We start from the raw sequence: 21,805 nt of genomic DNA on the forward strand, positions 1-21,805 counted from the left end.
TGGCTGACACGGTGACTCCCGCTGTAGCTCCCGCCATAGCACTCAATGTCGGAATCTTCGTTAACGGTAGCTTCCTTCTAATAGCCCCTTGCTGGCGTTCGAGGTTCCCTTGCTGGCGTTCGAAATTTCCTTGCATCTCCCGGACAAAGGCTTCTTGCTGATTTGGAGGCATATACACTTTGTCGATAAAAAGTTTTGCGGGATCAGCCCGCGAGAAAAAGGCTAACTTCCCGACTCGTCTCGCGGCTTTCAAAGCAGCAATTTGAGGTTGCCGCGCCTCTCGTACTCTCTTTGGCATATCTTCGGATATATACATGGTTGTTCCTTTTAAGTTTTTAGCATGTTGCTGCACTAACACTCTATCCGCGTACCTCACGAAACGGGCTTTGATGGCTCTTGGTCTCCCTCCTGTGAACGTTCGTTACTCACGCCCTCTATGTCAGAAAGGTACGGAATAATACATTTCACGAAGAAACGCTCAAACCAGCTTGCCGTCATGGCGAATTTAACGTATATTTCCTACTTAGTTGTAGGATTGTTTCTAATTTATATGTCATTTCGAGAAATATCACATTCAGAAGCATCGGTTGAACCAAAATTGAAGTCCAAATTGTCTCAATTCGCCGCTCCAACCCTGACTGTAATGTACTGGTGAGTTAGCGCTTTTGTGAACAAGTCATTTTGCCAGTCACATGACATGATTTTCAATAGATGGGTATTCCATTCCATGCCATGGCCATGGGAGTATGAAGGGAAAATTGAAAGCCTTTATCATATTTATGTGGCGGTAGTTCAGAAGTCTATCCAAACTGTGACCCGAAACTCTGGCGTGGAGGAACCCTACTAAAACATACACAAAATGAAGTAAATAAATATTCATCAAATGTCCAAATAAAGGTCATGATTTAAAAGTTGATAGAGTCTATCTAGATCTATGTTGCCTGTTTCGTGTCGATTTTTAAATCTTTTTCTGAGTATTTTTCCTAAAAACGAAGACTTATAATAGGTCTAGACCTAGATCTATGCACTTTCTCACAGGATTCACGGCAAACTGCAGCACAATACAATCGCATACCGTACCGATGGTGGGGTGTGGGCGCGCGTGTGTGTTCAGTTAGCGACCGTAAACTAAGATTACCAGATTACAGCCGCTAACTAGGTCTAAAGCTGAACGCATGTGCACGCCCGCACGCGCACATAGACAGAAATAACTGTCTGATATGGGTCATTTCTTTAATAAAACTGACATTTGTTGACATTCTCCAATACAGACGGTAACCCAGATGACTCGCACCGGGGGGATAGATTGAGCCGATTCGGAACATCTTTTCGTTCCCCACATTTTCTGGCGCTAGTGTAGTTCCCTATCCATTTTTTTTAGCAGTTTAATATCCATTCTTAGCAAAGGTATTTTAGCCCAATTGTTTACTAATTTTAATCATAATAATATATTGCATTTTCCACCTGAATGTGGATCACATCTGACATCGGGAAACCTTCGTTAAGGGCTTTGATGTCGACGTCGTCGCTCAGTACCGTCTCTACGCTATATAGACCGAATTTTCTGTCTCTTTCGTTCGTTAGCCTCTTATTGGGGTAGGGTCGGCCGGCTCTCTCTTTAGAGACGGAAACCGTCTATACACATTCCCTTGATAACGCCACGGCCATTTCAGGTCGTAGCGTTTTGCCCCCAAAATCCCCCAAAATGTCATTTTACCTCGTGCATGTTATATTGTAAATTAGGCCTAGGCTATAATAAATCAGTTCCACTTACCAACTTGACTGAAATAATCAGTTTAATAGTCCCTTTTTAGGAATTTATGGGTCAAAATCGAAATCCATGTTGAAAAAGATTTTCAAAATGGATTTCGATTTTGACCCATAATTTCTAAAAAGGGACTATTAAACTGATTATTTCAGTCAAGTTGTTAAGTGGAACCGATGTATTATAGCCTAGGCCTAATTTACATGTGGATATGCACGAGGTAAAATGACATTTTGGGGGATTTTGGGGGCAAAACGCTACGACCTGAAATGGCCGTGGCGTTATCAAGGGAATGTGTATAGACGGTTTCCGTCTCTAAAGAGAGAGCCGACCCTACCCCAATAAGAGGCTAACGAACGAAAGAGACGGAAAATTCGGTCTATACGCTATACAGACCTGCACCTCAAACTGAAGCTATCAGTATGAAATTATGCAGACTTCTCGTATGGTTTATGGTATCGCGCATGCATTCGAACTAGAAATCTATGACATGACCCGGCAGATACAAATGTATATTTCTGGGTCAACCTACCAAAACATAGCCAATGGCCAATCAGAGCACTTGTTTCATATTGGATTTACGAATATTCATATATTACTGGGTCAAGCCGGGCTGACTCGTACATACATGTAGCTATTGGACGTTCAAAAAGAAAAAAATGAATATTTATCAACTAAAACCAAGATGGATGACAACAAATCATGTTGACTACGAGACTTTCTCGGATTAATCATTAATTTAGGATCTAAATGAGCAAGCTATCGTAAGTCAAATATGTTATTTTTTATTTTTAATATAATTATTGTAATGTTGTAAAGTTTTTGGCAATTAAATGCTCAAAAAAATTCATGGCTGGGATTATTTTGTCATTTGGAGTTGTTGTAGACCATGTTTGTTGATATTTAGTGCCTTTTCATGACTTTGAAATTAATGATATTGGTCTAAGAGAAGAGGCAAAACATGCAGGCCGCCATCTTAGATTATAATGCATGCATTATAATCCAAGATGGCAGCCCCCATGATTTGCCTCTTCTCTTGGACCAATATTATTAATTTCAAAGTCATGAAAAGGCACTAAAAAGACTAAATATCAACAAACATGGTCTAGATTCTACAACAACTCCAAAATTTTCGGCATTAAAAAAAACAAAACAAAAAAAAACAAAATTCTGCCGATTTTTTTCTGATCATTTTTATTGATCGGCGATCAGAAATTATCATCCGATCACCCCTGATTGGCTAAAGATCGGCCCCCGATCCAATAAATAAACTGATAAATAAACAACATAATTCTATCAACAATTTTTCTCGTATTACAGCATTTCCTGAGGGTATCGGCAGGTGTTTGAGGAGTACGCTACCCGTCTTCGTCAGCGTTACCCCGACCTTCGCATCGAAGGAAACAACTTCCCTGCCCACCCCTTACGCCGCTACGTCGCCTCATTCCTTGCCATGGCTAAGATAGTCCTGATCGGCCTGGTTGCCTGCGGTTACGACCCATTCCCTATGTTCAACATGGAGACACATCCTGTCTGGAGTTGGGCAATTCAAAACAAAGTGAGTACATGGAATTATTGATAAGAGTTCCAACATATATGCACTTGCAACAATTATTTTGTCAAAGACATAGGATTAGGGTTTTGAATTAAGCTTAAGGTTAGGATAAGGGTATGGTACTTTTTCTTCCGTTGAAGTGCAGGCCGCCATGTTGTTGGTCTATCTTCGTACTTTGAGGTATAGATTGTAGGTATAGATTACCGAAATGCTAACATCATATTCGCTCGTTGTCAAGGTTACTGGTTCCAAACAACAGAGCCTGCATATGAGGTTCACTGCAAAACCATTCAAACTATGGGCTGGAGCAGGGCTAATTTAATACTTTGGGCTGCCCTGTTGTGAGCACGACGCCATTACTTAGCACATAATTCTCTGGAATCAGCAACTTTGACAACTTGGCCTCTATCAGATCACCTTTTTGTACTCTATAGTGTTGGTCCATATTGATGTTTAGAATTTGGTTACCGGTAGTTATTGACGGATAATTTGTAGCAGTTGTCGCTGGCACATGTGTTGTACAAATTTACATCAGGTAGTACATACATGTATGTAAGGTTAGTTTTAGAAAATATACGGTTTAAGCACTACGATTTGTTTTCAAGCCTTCAGTCTGTGTCATAAAATTCCACAATCACATTAATTTTCGAATTTAATATTCTTATACATCAAGGAAATTCATCTAGTAGTATCAAACATTCTTAAATATATTTGTTCAATTTTTAATCCTTATTCTTAAATTCAGCTGTCATCTGTATGTTTCTGTCTCTGTGATATTTCTACTTTTCACCAAAAAGCAACTTTTTCATAATGGCTGTTGGCCTTAAACCCTTACCGATCATTACTTTCATACTTTTATATTTCTATTTGTCTAATTCCTTTCTCCAACAACATCCTGCATATCTGTATATATAACTTCTCTACTTTTTACAAAAGGAACTTATTATAATATTTGGATTCCCATTTAAGTGTCGGCTTCGTCTAAGGTACAATTTTCAAGACCTTTGTTTGTGTATTGCAATGATTTTATCTATTTTGTGTTTGTCTTTCTTCTCACAGATCTATGCATGTATGATGCTGTTCTTCATAAGTAATGCCATTGAAGGACAGTTGCTTTCTACCGGGGCCTTTGAAGTTACATTTAATGGTAATCTGCCTATTCTCTCTTTTTAAGTTTTAACAAATTGTGTCTGGGTTAAAAGAAAGAAGAGCCACCAGTAATAACGTTGAGACCTGTTCATGTACCCATAAGTTTTTGTTTATTTGTTTTTAAATCATTTACCCATGCAGAAGTATACATATGATGCACAGGTTTGAGTGCGTCGGTAGGGATTGTGTGCACAGGGTACCTTTGAATGGTTTTAGACCAAATTCAAAGGTACCGCATGCACACAATTCCATCGACCCCCCAATTAAACCTGTAAAATAATTACATGGTAATTGACCAATCAGATTGCAGGGATTCTTCTACCCATCTTATAATAGACATTACTGTGACTTACCTCCATAAATATTGACTTCTTAGGTATCTTTCAATCATCATGTTAATTTATTCCATGACATCTTAAATCTTTTAAGATTCTTTCCAGACAGAGTTATTATTAAAGCCCCTCTGCACTAGTTTGACATGGAGGGAATTAGACATTCCTGCAGGGTTACTGGCAGGTGGTTATCTCATCAAATCAGCTCTCAATTAACATGAGAAAAAGGGCATCATGGGGGATCAACTGGTCCCGCTTAGCCATTGTTGGCTGTATAGAGGGCGCAATTAGCTATAAGTAGTGCTGTGGGAAAATATCGGTACATGGGATACTGGAACATGGGATACGTTGCTTGAATTATTTCGTGGTGAATCTCGTATGCTGGACCGTTACTCAAAACCGTCTTAAGTATAAGTTTGTGGACATCCCGTTTCAATAGCATGTCCACCAACTTAGACTTTTGACGGTTCGATTAACGGGCCCCTGGCTGTAGCACTTGGGTACTCTTTTATCTAAAGATCTAGTTATCTTATTTCTGTGATCATTGTCTTTCACCCCTAGGTATGCCAATATGGTCAAAGATAGAATCAGGAAAAGTCCCCAAGTTTCCTGAGCTGGTCCAAATTCTTGAAAACACCATGAAACTAAGTTACAGACAGATATAAGTACATTTACCAAGGTGAGTAGAAGTATATATGGCAGTTACCAAAAACAAATATGGTCTGTTGAGAGCCAGAAAGACAGTAAGTATGTGTGAAATAAAATACATGTGCAATGGGTAATGCCCTTTAAAGGTACTATGTCCCTTTTGCAGCCAACCTCAAATGCTGTAGAACTTTTGCAGGAATTATGAATATGTCCTGTATGGCCTATCTCTGAAATTTAAACGTTAACAGTGTCCTCAAATTCAAATAATGCAAGGAAAACCGTTTACTTGCTAGACTTCACTGTCAGACACTATTGAGAGACTGACTGGCTTTTTTTCTTCTTTGGTAATAACATACATGAAACGAGTTGTAAGGGGAGCCTTCCAAAGTTGCGACTGTGCCGCGACGCGTCGGGGCGCAGAGCAGGATATGAGAACAAAGGAGGCGCCTTTATGCGCCCATTAGCGCCTTTTTGCGTCGGATAGGAGAGGACTTCAGTTGGTTGCCAGCTCATTAAAATCTGGCTATTGTTTGGAGTCTCATTGTTACGAAATTACCCCGCCAGGGCGCGCCCCGGTGGCGAATTTTTTTTCCGTACTCGAGAGGGCAAATACCCCATGTGCGCATGCGCGTGGACTTGTGATTTCTCTGCTACTTCCCATACGAAATGTACATGTATTCGCATCTACTGTGCACGATTCGCGTTCTACGAGTAAACGATGGCATAGTAGTCTTCAAACACAGACTCTGATTTGCCAGTTTGACAAAACAATTACGCATATATCGTGCGTAGCAATAGTACTAGTATTCAAGTCTGAGTAGTTGTATGATTCAGACATTTTAGTGCTTACAGAAATGCATCCCAAATTGAATAGCATGGTATAGTAGTCTGCAAGCACAGACGCTAATCGGACAGTTTGACAACATAGTGTCTTGAGTAGTGCTTTATATTCAAATATGTGTAGTTTTATGATTCAGACCCTACTGGTGCGTGTATTGGAAAGGCATCTCAACTTGCAGAGTGGCATAGTAGTCTGCAAGCACAGACGCTAATCTGACAGTTTGACAAAATAGTGTTATTCAAGTCTGAGTAGTTTTATGATTCAGACCCTACTGGTGCGTGTATTGGAAATGCACCTCAACTTATAGAGTGGCATAGTAGTATGCAAGCACAGACTCTCCTTTGACAGTTTGACAGAATAATATAGGCCTATTGTGTATTGAGTAGTGCTTTTATTCAAGTTTTCGTAGTTTTCTGTGTTGTGCCACTGCTCTCTCACTCTCTCTCTCTCTCTCTCTCTCTCTTTCTCTCTCTCTAGCTCTCCCTCCAGTATGCTCGCACTCTCTGTATTACTTTTATTTATAATCATGGTCTGCTGAGAGCCAGAAGGATGTTAACTCTTAACACAACGAATGCCCTTCTGGCTCTGAACAAACGATAGTAGGCCTGTCAGATTAGCGTCTGTGCTTGCAGACTACTATACCATTCTATACAAGTTGCAATGTATTTCCATATGCACTACTGGGTCTGAATCATACAACTACACAGACTTGAATAAGCACATCGCGACACATACGCATATTGATTTGTCAAACTGGCAAATCAGAGTCTGTGTTTGAAGACTACTATGCCATCGTTTACTCGTAGAACGCGAATCGTGCACAGTACATGCGAATACATGTACATTTCGTATGGGAAGTAGCAGAGAAATCATAAGTCCACGCGCATGCGCACATGGGATTTTTGCTCTCTCGAGTACGGAAAAAAAATTCGCGCCCCGGTGAAGCACTTGACATTTGTGAATGGGAGCTTAAACTTTGAATAGCTTTCGCGCCCGGTCCGGCGCATTAGTTATTCATGTAGTGCCCGCTTGTGTGTCGCTCTCGTCTTGCGAGATTTGACTCTGAAAAGCATTACTTTGGCTACTGATTTGTTTTAATATTATTTTACGTACATGACATTGGTTACAATGTTTGTTTATTTTCCTCTCAAAATCGGAGTTCTGTAGGCGTTAACGTTGGCATGATTGTTCATTTTTTCATCTCCTCCTGTTCTGTTCATGATTGTGTTCTTCTGTTCATGATTGTGTTCAATATACTGTATCAATTTTAATACAAATTGATTTGTTAAAAAAAACAAATTTATTTTATACTTACCCCACTCTCTCTGACATTGTTTTCCTCGTGCATGTTTTGACACTTTAATTGTAATTTTATATTTCCTTATAGCGATGTTATCGCATGTTTCGATTTTCTTGTTTTTTTTTAAAACAATTTTTGTTGCATCTTGTAAACAGTTCTGTCGTATGATCATTATAAATCATATAATTATATCATCCGTCTGTTATTTCAATACATAGATCCTTTGAATCTTCTTAAAATTAGAGAACGTATTTTAAAATCCGTGATGTTGAAAATGATACTTAATCAAGAATGTCATAGTTTCTCCTTAAATTGGATTTAAAAAGCGTTTTATCTGTATTACGATTTTTTAAGCAAATGATATCCGTATTGTCGGGAACATCATCAATATGTTTCGTTAGAAGGAAGACGCTCATTTTCAGAATGTTCTTTCTTTGCAAAACACTAATGTTACGAACAAAATTAAATACACTGTACCCGTATCATCGGGGATATCGCAAAACTCCCAGGGAGATTATCAATTGCAAATCAACATAGTAAATTATGCCTAAATCGTAAGAATAGAGCATGCATTAAAAAAGAAGAGAGTTACCAGGAAATGATGTTTGAAATTTCACCCCAAACATATCTCAAGAAGAAATTAGTTTATCATTCTGTGTCAAAGAATGTTATCGAATATTTCTTTGCGACGAAGGGGGGGGGGGGGTTACATCCGCGGCCAGTTTTAGATCTAGGTCATTGTTAAGAATAACTAAAATGCGTATATATTGTGCTGAATAGGGGCCACATGTTATCGAAAGAGCGTAGTACGTTCTAGAACAAATACAAGCCATGGCAATTCGTTGAATTGCTTCTCGTAACAGAACTGTCTCACTGTCTAAATAAGGATCCATCCGGGGGATCCATCACAGTGGCGGATCCAGGGGGGGGGGCCGAAACGGCCGCGGCCCCCCCTATTGGCGGCGCAAAAAAAAGGAAGAAAAAAGAGGAAGAAAAGAAGAGGAAAAAAAGGAGAAGAGAAAATAAAGGAGAAGGGAAAAGAAAAAGGAAGAGAAGAGAAAAGAGAAAAGAAAAGACAAAGAAGAAAGCCCAACTCCCCCCCCCCCCCCTCCCCCTCCCTCCCACTCCGGGGTCGGAGGGACCGAATATGTGTTCCCAAAATTTCCGATAAAGAGTTACTTTTCACGCAACAAAGTCCGGCCCGTAATACACAAAAATCCGGCCCGTACTGACTTACACCGGAGATAGAGGGGTGCTTTCAAAGAGAGGGAACATACATGTGCGTACCCTATAGTAAGTGGGTGGGGGGGGGGGGGGATTCGGTGAGAAAGGGGGAAAGACAAGGAAATGGCGCTAAGTGACAGTAACGACGAATAAGGGAGAACTGTAATCGGGAGATTTGGGGTCATTCCAGAAGGTTTGGCAAACGTTATTGAATAGAGGGGGCCGGGCCGGCCGCATAAAATCTCGAGCCGCGGATTCAAAGTTAAACGTAAAAAACAGCCCCCTGCGCTACAAAGGTCATCACTCTTTAGTGAGAAATTTGAAAAGGGCACAATATTTTGGATGTCTTTCAAATAGAAGCTATATACTCAACAGTCAAATTTTAAATTAACGGTTGGGCCGCTTCATGACTCTTATTTTGCCCTTCATTTGGATTCAGCTCATACCAACTCGCTCGTGTTTGTATTTGAACTCATGTTGGTAGTAATCATGGACAGGGGCGGCAATCCTGGGCCCGATAGGGAGAAACGTCCCCCAGGAAATTTAGAAATATAGCTAGAAAGAAATATAGCGGAATTTTCTAGAATGCATAATTTCAACATTGCAAAATCTTGCTTGGTTGCTACACCCCGGCCCTCGCCCGATAACACAAAACTATGATATGACGCTCCCGGCCGTGATTTATCCATGGTTAGTGTAATAGATCTTTTCTCCCTTTCATTTCTACTAACCTAATTGTGTGCTATCACAATCATGATTGGTTTATTTTCCATTTAAAGCAGGCGCGTAGCCAGGGGCGGTAGGGGCAGGAAGAGGACATAGGACGAAAAAGGAGCAGACAAAGAAAAAAAAATTCTGACAAGTCGAGTACGGTACAACGAATCGTCTTTTTTCTCTAATAATTTAATGTAATGTCAAAACTTCCGCGCTTCGTTCGGGAGGGGGGCAACTGAAATCCGACAAGGAATGGTAAAACGAATCGTCTTCTTTGTCTAATAAATTAATGAAACGTCAGAAGTTTACGCGCTACGCGCGGGAGGGGGAAAACTGAATTCAGACAAGGATTAAGAGTCGAGAATGGTACAAAGAATCGTCTCCTTTCCCCTTATAATTTAATGAAACGACAAAGCTTCCGCGCTTCGCGCGGGAGGGGGGGGGGAACTCAATTCAGACAAGAATTAAGAGTTACGAATCGTCTTCTTTCTCTAATAAGTTAATGAAACGTCAAAGCTTCTGCGCTTCGCGCGAGAGGGGAAGGGGGGGGGCACTCAATTCAGACAAGGATATATAGTCGGGAACGGTACAAAGAATCGTCTTCTTTCTCTAATAATTTAATGAAACGTCAAAGCTTCCGCGGTTCGCGCGGAAGGGGGGGGGGGGAACTCAATTCAGAGAAGGATTAAGAGTCGAAAATGGAACAACGAATCATCGTTCTCTAATAATTTCATTAAACTATGAAAGGCCAAAGTTTCCGTGCTTCGCGCGGGAGGCGGGGGGCTGAATTCAGTCAAGTAATAAGAGTCGAGAATGGTACAACAAATCTTCTTTCTCTAATAATTAATGAAACGTCAAAGCTTCCGCGCTTCGCGTGGGAGGGGGAAAACTGATTTCAAACAAGAATTAAGAGACGAGAATAGTACAACGATTCGTCTTCTTCCTCTAATAATTTAATAAACCGTCAAAGCTTATGCGCTACGCGCGGGCGGTGAAAACTGAATTCAGACAAGGATTAAGGGTCGAAAATGGAACAACGAATCATCGTTCTCTAATAACTTCATTAAACTATGAAAAGCCTAAGTTTACGTGCTTCGCGCGGGAAGGGGGGGGGGGGGGGGTGCTGAATTCAGTCAAGTAATAAGAGTCGAGAATGGTACAACAAATCTTCTTTCTCTAATAATTAATGAAAGGCCAAAGCTTTGAAAAGCCAAAGCTTCCGGGCTTCGCGCAGGCGGCGGGGGGGGGGGGGGGGGGCTGAATTCAGTCAAGTAATAAGAGTCGAGAATGGTACAACAAATCTTCTTCATTCTCTAATAATGAATGAAACGTCAAAGCTTCCGCGCTTCGCGCGGGAGGGGGAAAACTGAATTCAAACAAGAAGTAAGAGACGAGAATGGTACAACGATTCGTTTTCTTCCTCTAATAATTTAATAAACCGTCAAAGCTTTGAAAAGCCAAAGCTTCCGCGCTTCGCGCGGGCGGGAGGAAACTGAATTCAGACAAGAATTAAGAGACGAGAATGGTACAACGATTCGTCTTCTTCCTCTAATAATTTAATAAACCGTCAAAGCTTACGCGCTACGCGCGGGCGGGGAAAACTGAATTCAGACAAGGATAAAGAGTCGAGAATACTGAGTACAAAGAATCGTCTCCTTTCCCTTATAATTTAATGAAACGCCAAAGCTTCCGCGCTTCGCGCGGAAGGGGGGGGGGGGGGAAACTTAATTCAGAGAAGGATTAAGGGTCGAAAATGGAACAACGAATCATCGTTCTCTAATAACTTCATTAAACTATGAAAAGCGTAAGTTTCCGTGCTTCGCGCGGGAAGGGGGCTGTATTCAGTCAAGTAATAAGAGTCGAGAATGGTACAACAAATCTTCTTCTTTCTCTAATAATAAATGAAAGGCCAAAGCTTTGAAAAGCCAAAGCTTCCGCGCTTCGCGCGGGCGGGAGGAAACTGAATTCAGACAAGGATTAAGAGTCGAGAATGGTACAACAAATCGTCTTCCTTCTCTAGTAACAATTAATGAAGGGTCAAAGCTTCCGCGCTTCGCGCGTAATGGAGGGGGGGGGGGGGAAGACAGCGAGCTGCCCGAATATGAGTTTTTGATATCTTTTCTCGTTTATTTTGGTGATAAATAACACTTTCACAAATTATTGTTGCTCGCTCGCTTCGCTCACTATTTCGAATTGTGAAACCAAAAAATTACTTTCCGGGCAAGATGCTATAGCCCCCCCCCCCCCCCCCCCCCCCCCCCGCGATGAAAATGTCAAAAATTCTACCGGTATCGTGCTTCTAATATAACCTTGTCAGTATTGGTATGTTGAGTTGAAAAAATGGTCTGCGCAATTTTCAAATTTCCGGCCCCCCCCCCTATTGGAAAATCCTGGATCCGCGCCTGCATCATGCACGTGTTGGTAAACGGAATTAATAATGATTGGGTTGTTTTGGGACATTTTTTTTTCGGGGGGGGGGGGCAGGGTAGCCCTTATTCTTCTCCTACTGGGTCATCAAGAAACACAAATAGTGTTGAAATTTTCCGCAATCCCTTTAGCGCCGAGGGTAGAAAAGCCTTTAGAAAAGTCAGCTGGACAATAGCAATTTAATGTTGGTCAAACAATCAGCGAGAAGTACTGGGCAAACAGATATTAGCCCACGTCTTCAATATAACCAGGGAATCCTGATATAACTAAGCACATGCTCACAATATGAATATCAAATCTGGCTATTGTTTGGAGACTCATTGTTACTATCTGGTAAAGGAGTACTTTTCACGCACCAAAGTCCGGCTCGTCTAGTACACACAAATCCGGCCCGTATTGACTTTACACACCGGACTTAGGGGACTGTTTTCAAAAGGAGGGAAAATGCATATGCGTACCCTACATAACACTCATTCGGGGGTGGGGGGGGGGGGGGGGGAGGGGTGCGCTTAAAGGCGAAGCGCTTTTTGTGAATTTGTGAATTTGAAAAGCTTTCGCGCCCGTTCCTACGTATTAGTTATTCATGTAATCCCCGCGTGTGTGTCCGCTCTCGTCTTGAAAGATTTGACTCTAAAATTTTCACTTTGGCTACTGATATGTTTTATTATTATTTTACGTACAAGACATTGATTTAGATTGTTGTTTTGATTGTTATTTTCCTCCCAAACATCGGAGTTGTGTAGGCGTTGACGTTGTTATGATTGTTCATTTCTGTTCATCAATGTGTTCAATACTTGTATTATATTAATTTCTTCTCGAACAAAACAAAAACGATATGTATAAGTGTATTCCTTCTGTATGTTTTTACACATTATTTGTTTCATATTACATTTATTTTGTTCTGTCATCCGATCAAAATAGGTCATATATCTATATCATCACTCTGTTCTTTCTCATGCAAGATCGATTTAAAGAATAGAAACGTAGGTTCTCTAAATCTTCGCAAAATCAGCTATTGTATTTAAATACCCGTGATTTAAAAATGATACTTATAATCAAAGAGATTGACAGATTCTGCTTGAAATAAGATTATAGGGCGTTTATAAATATGTCATACAAAACAAACAAACATCTGCAAATTAAAGATATTACAAAAATGATAGTCGTATTGTCGGGAGCCTGCATCATCAAAACGTTTCGGTAGATGGAACAATTCGAAATCGCCTATCTGTTCCAAACATGAAATTCGATCGAATATTTCTTCGCGAAGAAACTTTATTGGTGGTGTCATTTGTCTTAACAATTTGTTATCTTCAATGTTCGTGACGTTTTGACGTTTCATATTTGTTAGCTAGCGCTAGTAAAGTCTTTTGTTTTAACGTGCACTGTATATAGTTATAAGGCCTGAACACGTCATGTTCACATTGGGTGTTATATAGCATACGGATATTATAGTACATGTAACTTTTAAAAGCACTTTGTTTTTGCAACGCAATGACAAAAGACAGCTCTTTGAGCAGCTAATAGTTGTTGCGCCCATTGTTCCGCTCATAGGCGGCTATTCCCAATCACCGGGCATTATTTGTTATTGTATCATTAGTTAAGTTTATTAATCTATTCATGTTTTCTATTTATTTATTTAGTTTTGGGGAGGGGGAATGTCGTATTACGAATTCATGACCCTTATACATAATGACCATGTTCTCAAATTACGAATAGCGGTCTTCATGAATAGTTGTCCAATGAATAGCGGTCCTTATAACTAGCGAGCGGAGCCCTCGTGATTGACCTCTGCCATTTTGGTCCGGCCGTTCACTTCGCCGCCCCCCTCCCTCACACACACACATAATACGCAACCTTAATGTGTAGCTAAACAAGAATCTATAGCAAGTCGGACAATTATAGCGATCAAACAATAGTCTTGCTCGGCCGCGTGAAATCCTGCCACGGCATTCTATGTTTTTACCTTTAGAGCGAACTTTTCTTTTGTATTCACTCCATAGAACTCTACTTTATCTTACAGCGAGGTGAAATGAAAAGAGCGTCATCATGAGTAGATCTATTGTTTGATGTTATCCTTCTTCTCCCTAGTTAAGCCAAACCTTCAATTTAGGCATATCCATAAAAGGTAGCTTCCTGTACCGTTCGCTTTTTTTTTCCTGACTGCTATATGAAGCATGTGTATGCTCTGAATTACGCAAACAGGGGACCGGCGGGTTTAAGATCCTCTCCGAACGAAATGTAATGTTGAGTTATGCCTTACAATAGCATATCGACTTGGTTTCTAACCAGGGAGCTCCCGGTTACGAGCTGCTCTGCTCTACCACTGGGCTATAGCGCCTCCCTCCTTTTAAAAAGATCTTTTAAAATTTGCCGGTTTTTTTTTTTTTTTAGAATAACAATCAAAACATGTTTGGTATGTTTTTTGTATCTGTGCATTAAGATTTCAAAATTTCACTTTCGCCACTTAATTATACAAATCTACGAATAAATGATTCGAATGTTAGAGCAGAAATCAATGTTTGTATTTGTGTCGAATGATTAATTATCATCATGAACTGATTAATGTTTTGTATTGCATTTCCAATTGCTGCTCAACTTTATCACCATCAGGCTACGCTTTTTTGTTTACATCTTCATGACAAACATGTTTTATAATCTCGATATAGTTCCCGGACTCTTTTGTCTATTTATTCCACTTTTAAAAAGAGCTATGGAATTATTATGATTTAAAACGCCTTTTGGACGGGCAATTTTCGAAGGCAAATCTCGGGCGTGAAATCCTGCCACGGCATTTTATGTTTTTTTTTCCCTGAGGCCACTTAACAAAATATTCATGTTTAGCGTCCCGGCTGCTTCTTTTTGGGGCCGCCTCCTATTTTTTATTTTTTGGGGAAATTTTTTTTATTTTATTTTTTTTATTTAATTTTTTTTTTAAATAATTTTTGAAAAATAAACATGAAAAACAATACTAAAATGTATCTATTACTGATTTTTTTTTAAAAAGTTAAAAGATGTCGGCGGCCATCTTGAAAACTAGCCCGACTGTCAGGAAAATGTACCGAGCGGCCATTTTGAAAGAAAAAAAAAAGAAAAGAGAGGGCCTCCTCCTTCCTAGTTTTCGAAAAAAACAGGACACTAATAAAACATTTTTTTATTTGGCCTTAGAGCGAACTTTTCTTTTGTATTCGCTCCGTAAAACTCTACTTTATCAAACAGCGAGGTGAAATGAAAAGAGCGTCATCTTGAGTAAATCGTTTGTTTGATGTTATCCTTCTTATCCCTAATAAGCAAACCTTCAATTTATTAGAACCAAGTCATGGGAGGAGAAAAAAAAAGGATTTGACTGACAAAATATAAATTCTTCCAAGCTCAGGCTGTGGCGATGTGCAACGCGTAGCGTGAATATGAATGACGAGAGAGAAAGATAATTCCTTTGTCCATTATACGATGCTAGAATCATATCGCGATGTGGGAATTATACAAATATGTTGATAATCATTCAAATTACAAACATACACAAGCGACCCAAACAGTAATCAATTTGCCGACTATAACCGCATACATGTAGTCATTCACATCATTCGTCTTTTATTTTTTGTTGTTGGGGACAATTAAGCTCGCAATTAAACAACCATTAATCGTACATAGTCATCTTTATTTCACATTTCATACAGTCGTCACAAAAATTAAAAGGAGGCGTATTAAACCCAACAAAAATAAATCATAATGTATTCTGATCAAGATGAACGAGTGTGTTGATTGCCCCCCAAAACAAAGACGATCCCACCAGAGAAGTTCATGCTGTGCTGTAGTAATGTACATCGCAAAGCTTCGCCACAATGATTGGAAAGGTAATACCCCGCCCGTTACGACGCAAAACGGCGCGAGAAGAATAGATCGCGACGCGAGAAGAATACATCAATTTTGTACAAACAATGGAAAGTTTATCAGAACGAAAACCGGAGGAGGGGAAGACAGGCTTTGGCCGAGATATACTTTCTGTATATCAAGTTTAAGCTGTACCGCGCATCACGAGCGAGAACAATGACGGGAGAGATAATCTTCCATCGCCTGGTGGGGCGCAAAAGGGCGCAAGAAGAATAGAGCGGGTTTATACTAACAATAGACGGTTTCTTTTCATATGCAAGAATCAGGTGAGGGTGACTATTGCGCCCCTTCGCGCCCCTTTGCGCCTCAATGCGTCTCTTGGGACGCGACTGTTCTATTCATCGCGCCCCGACGCGTCCGGGCACAGTCGCAACTTTGGAAGGCTCCCCTAAACGGTACATGAGTATTTGTCTACATCAATAACCCACTTTTTGTGATGGCCAAGATTAAAATGATTGAATCTTTGCGCAGCATAAAACGTATGACCATTCGGTACAATTGTCCGAAAATCAAGACTATTACTTTTGGGCTCTATAGCCCTAAAGTCGATTTTACAACTAATAGTCGTTATTTTCCCACTTGAAGACATTTTCAAGCCCCACCTTTTTTAGGGAAGTTCTAAATTAGTATTATCTTTCAAATGCAGTTGGAATTTAACTTTTTCATTTTTTGGCCTGCAAATGGGACATAGTCCCTTTAATATCAACCTGAGCAGACGATAATTAGGAGAAATATATGCTGAAATACTGGTAATAGGAAATGAATACCCGATCACTGAATTAGATGATATCCCTATCAGAATGCAGACCTCGCCAAATCATATGTTAAATGATATTTTAGTGTTGATTTATATTTCTAATGCCATTACCCTCGGTGACGTACATTTTTGGACCTTTTTTTATGGGGGGGGGGGGGGGGGGGCACAAAAGGAAGATGCATATATATATATGTACAATTGTTTGCATGATTTTTGTTCTTTAATATGTTTTGTTTTTGTTTATTCATACACGGACTTGAAGAAGAACAGCCATTACCTGAAGCAAGTGTCTCTGTGCTGAATAAAATAAAATGAAATGAATTATTTATAATTGTTCTTTTATATTAGGGTTTACTTTAATAGTTGACAAGAATTTGTTTGTGTTGTGTATGTTTGATGGTATCAGTCGAAAAACGTAATTCTCTAGTCTAAATCTTGTGTTTGAAGATGTATGTGTACCTTATCCTTTTTCTTTGTGTCTTTATCCATAGGGCAGAAACAGATGATTGTCCTCTATGATGCAATATTGAACCTGACATGTTTAGTTGCCTGCAGTTTTATGCCTTCACGAAGCTCCCCACTTCTCACAAAATCGTTGGAAGAGAAAAGTGTTTTTACTTGCGATTCCTGTACTACAAAAACATCAGAGACTGAATTTGAACTCTTCAGAATGGAAGTGGGTAGCTTTTAGGACAGGCCAACCTCCAATTCAGTGTATGACATAATGAAGGCTGGGGCGGAAAGCTTTATCGAGCAAGCCTCGGCTGGATCAACATCTGTTTTGACGGAAACAGATGCGTCCACCAACGGAGGATAAACCTGCTATATACAACCAACCACCAGGTCTACTGGGATTATATATTTTATCATCTTCTTTTCACCATTACCTCTTCAATAAGAATTGTTATTCTTGAAATATTTTTGAAATTATTGTACCTATTGATGTTTCATGTTATGATGGTGGTTTTTATGCTCTTGAGTCCAGTTCTATTTTTCATGCTCGTGATCTCTCTTTCAATGTCTATCTTTTTTCTCTCACACTTTCTCTCTTCTCTCTCTCTCTCTCTCTCTCTCTCTCTCTCTCTTAAAATTATTGTCATTAAAGCGTACCCATCAACTGTAAAAAATAGTTTGCGTATGTAGCTAGAATGTATAAAAACCAACATCACAAATCTTACCTGGCATTCTATAAGTAATCATTGAAAGTGAATGAAGAAATGAGAGGAAGGCATTTAACCCCATGTATTGGGCTTGCATAGAACCCAAGTCGGTCTTGAGTTCTGTGTGAGCCCCATTCTATGCGAGTGCGTTAACTAGTCTACTCAACAAGACCCTTTACTGTTCACTGAGAATGTATTTGAATTACAATGTATCTTTGTAGATGTAATATTTAAAGCTCATACCTGTATTTTAGATACGGTATAGCCACATGTAGTACCACCTTCCATCAAGGGTAAAACCTGTTTGAGTGATCGTTAATTTCTTGATAGTAATGAAAGGTATTGACTTCTCGTGTTTCACAATACATGCGCCACCAACGTTCGTACCATGAGAGGCACCCGCGGGTCGACAACAATTTCACAGATGTATGAGATAACATTCTACAGCTTCACAATAGATAAGCGAAATGATGATGTGCCGGGACTGAATGGCCGCTAGCCGGGCAGGCTCCCGGTGATGTCTCACCAGCGTGCGATAAATAACTAGCTACCTGAATTGTCAAGAAAGTTGTCGACCCATCTCCCCAAATTACCGCTCTAGAGTGACTGTCGCAACTGAACCGAATGAGGGCACAAGGATTGTGAAACGCAAGAATTGGTTATGAAAATTATTTATTTGGGTGGTACGCACGGAGTACATGTTATCCTTTTCCTTTGAATTGACTGCCTTCTTGTGTGCAGAAAATTTGTTTGTAATGTACATGTGTGTCATTTGATCTTTCAGTAGTATTAAATGTCTGTTTGTCAATCATCTATCATTAAAATCACTGAATATGATACGCACATGTTCATATGAGTCTAGTGTACAAATAATTTCCCCCTGGATGTACGTGTAGATTTTTTTTCCGATAGCTTGTACTGTCGAATGGAATCCTTATGTGAAAATAATTTCATTTGTAAAATGTTGGACATCTGTTGGAAAGTGTAAGGGTATTGACGTGGAGGTCTGTTTACATGTATTTCTTGACGTTTGTTGTGATATCTCAAATTGTTAAGGGTACAAGTAAAAGACTAGTGAGCTTGTTTTGTGTGAAGAGTTAAATTAAAATGTGCAATATATGAAATGATGACTGTACATGAATTCTTCCCCTCGACCCCTTTCAAACTTTGATGCAGTGAAATCTTTTAAAATATCGACAAGAATAAGAAAAATTAAATAAAAATAAAACCCCTCCATCTTACAGCAAGCCAGAAGTACTCAATTAAGCTGATATCTCTCTCAAGCTCAAATCCCATTCTACTTTACTTTAAACTAGTTTCAGTAAACATGCTTCTTAAGACAAATGAAGTACGGTATATGTTCCTGCGTGTACTTGCTACATAGTGGTTATAAAAGATATTGTGATTCAGCAGTTTAAAAATAAACATTTTTGATTCAGCACAAAACCTGTATCACAAAATGTTATGCAATGTTAAGCCATACATGAAAAATTGACTCGTTTCAAATTTATTCTCTATATCAAGTGAATTAAGCGTGCATGTACAGAATGGTGGTATTTTTATTGTGTGTGGAGTGAAAAATGTAAAATAAATACTGATTCCAATATCGAAGATTTTGTAACAAAATGATATACTATGTGAGACAACAAATTGAACATGTTTAATTTGGTCTGTTATTTAAATGGTGCATAATACATTAAACAAATTATTATACCCTGTATTAGATGATTTTTGTTTAGATCCGAACCTAGTAAGACATAAATATGGTATTGCAATGAAGAATTATTTCTCTCCTTATCTCTTACACATTTTTGTTACCCTTATTTTATTTCAATTGTTATTCAGTATCTTATGAAGGGGTTGTAAAATGGTATAACACTGGTACTCATTATTTAATATGAATACATGTATTTATTTGTCATACTTTATTCACAATTACTTGAACACTTATTATTTTTAATGATTATTGGATTGTTATCAGGGTACTGTATTTAGATTATTTGGATTGTGGTGGTGATGAGTAACATACTTCATGGATACTTTTTATATACTCCCAAATGTATGTTATTCCTGGAAGCTGGGGGTGTTTCACATAAATCCTAAGTTGGACTTAACAATTATGGTAAGCCGCTAGCATCTATGAAAATATTTTGTTAGAGTTATTTCAAAAGGTATAAAATGTTGATTCAAATCATTCATATTTTCTATTATCAAGGAGAATTCATGTTCTTGGTGTGGAATTTATACAAAGTCTGAAATAGTTGAATTTTCGCTTTTGAATAAATTTTATTTTAGGATCTCTGTAAAACACCCCCCCCCCCCCCCCCCCCCCCCCCGATCAAAGTATAACTTTCATCCATGGATTGATCTACTACAATGTGTTCACCATCCTTTTCTGTGCAACTTCTTTTTATTGTAATTTTGTGATAAAAATGATTAATGATTATACAAAAATAAATTAAAGCCACAAAATTCAAACAAGTTTATTTTTGTGGTCACATGATTTTTGTTAGTTCATTTTGTCAGAGAGTCATATTTCGTATGGAATGATTTGATTAACACTTGGTGTTCCATAAATATGTAGACTAAATGTAATTAACAACAAAATTATTCATACCCTTACCAACTTTTGACATTTTTGAGTACCGGTATGTGAAAAATTGATTTGTCCTGATTCACGTTTCTTGAGAATGTGACATATCAATGCTTACATCTAAAAGTATTCAACAAATGCCCTACTTTAACCAGTCCACCTTTCATTCTTGAGTTAAAAACACACACAAATTAACAAGTAGGGGTATGCATAATTTAGTTAACTATAATTCGACCCACTATGACAGTTTGTTGGATGCTGTCAAAAACGATTTGTTTTTTTAAGATACATACGTCAGTGTACGACAGGTGATGAAGAAGCCCCTGCTCTATCTGACACTGTAACATTCCTGTACATGCTATATAGCGCTTAGAGACTTCGGTGGTAAGCGCTTTATAAGTAACGTTTTTATTATTATTATTATTTATCTCCCGAGTGCGGGAAGGGTGTTTATGCCGTGTAAAAGTGTTATTACATAACTTACGCAAAATTCAACATACCGGAAGGAAGTGTAAATACATGTTTGGTCCAAAATATAATTTGACTTGTTTGAATTCTGCAGAGTTAACTGAGGTTAACAACCTTCTCGCTCTCATTGTTGTAAGAAGTAAATAGACACATCATTGATAGCAGAATACTGTCAACTTTTGCTAGTATTATGCACCTAATAAACTGCATTTTCAACAGTTACTTTCTCTGGCATCATCTCTTTTTCTCAGTTTTAAGCAACACAGCACTCATGCTACACACTGATAAATGGACATTGATATGATTTGTGTCATTGTGTTTAACAATATTTAATACATCAAAATATTCCACTTATCACAGTATACGTATCAAATTGTATCAGTAATATGACGAATGTAGCATCCTCTTGCAGTTAGTATTCCAATTTTTTTTTTAATGGCTCATCACCGAAATTACAAAGAAATGTCTCCATTGAATCACATGATACAATATTGACATCAAGAATCATGAGAAATGATTTTTAAAGTACAGCCACTGAATTGCAGTTACCCAAAATTGAAACAAGGTTATCCATTGAAAAAGAGACAGAGTGAAATTTGTGTAATAACCCGATACTAGTTCATTAGAAAAATATCAAAAACCATGCATAGAAAGATACAAGTGGGACTACAATCTACATGTACCACCCCATTGCGACAGACATGCATTAATATAGTCTGTACACACATACATTGTTTTAGGATTTTGCCTTGATAAATATATGAAGAGTGACATTGCACCAGTACTTAAAAAACACACAAAATAGTATCAACATGTACATATACATATCATTTTTGTGCATAGATGTACAGTTTAGCTTGCGCATTTAATGAAACTTTGGTGAAATGGCCACAGATTAGGAAGAAAGCCAATTAACCCATAGCTTTTACAGTGTCTCATTTTAGTGACGCTTCTACATCATCATTTGATCCACAATGCTGG

General features: G+C 38.8%; 1 protein-coding gene across 1 annotated transcript; it reads left to right on the forward strand.

Moving 5' to 3' along the window:
* The first annotated feature begins 435 nt into the window (after window positions 1–435).
* LOC755635 (thioredoxin reductase-like selenoprotein T) lies at window positions 436–21,046 on the forward strand. The gene is made up of 5 exons (XM_030982328.1): window positions 436–651; window positions 3,086–3,323; window positions 4,380–4,467; window positions 5,363–5,480; window positions 17,095–21,046. Exons 1-4 carry the CDS (start codon window positions 437–439, stop codon window positions 5,464–5,466), a joined length of 645 nt encoding a protein of 214 aa, XP_030838188.1. The 5' UTR covers window position 436; the 3' UTR covers window positions 5,467–5,480; window positions 17,095–21,046.
* Window positions 21,047–21,805: the final 759 nt, after the last annotated feature.

Source organism: Strongylocentrotus purpuratus, unplaced genomic scaffold (genome assembly GCF_000002235.5).
Source record: "Strongylocentrotus purpuratus isolate Spur 01 unplaced genomic scaffold, Spur_5.0 spur5_scaffold_12, whole genome shotgun sequence".
Classification (NCBI taxonomy): Eukaryota; Metazoa; Echinodermata; class Echinoidea; order Camarodonta; family Strongylocentrotidae; genus Strongylocentrotus; species Strongylocentrotus purpuratus.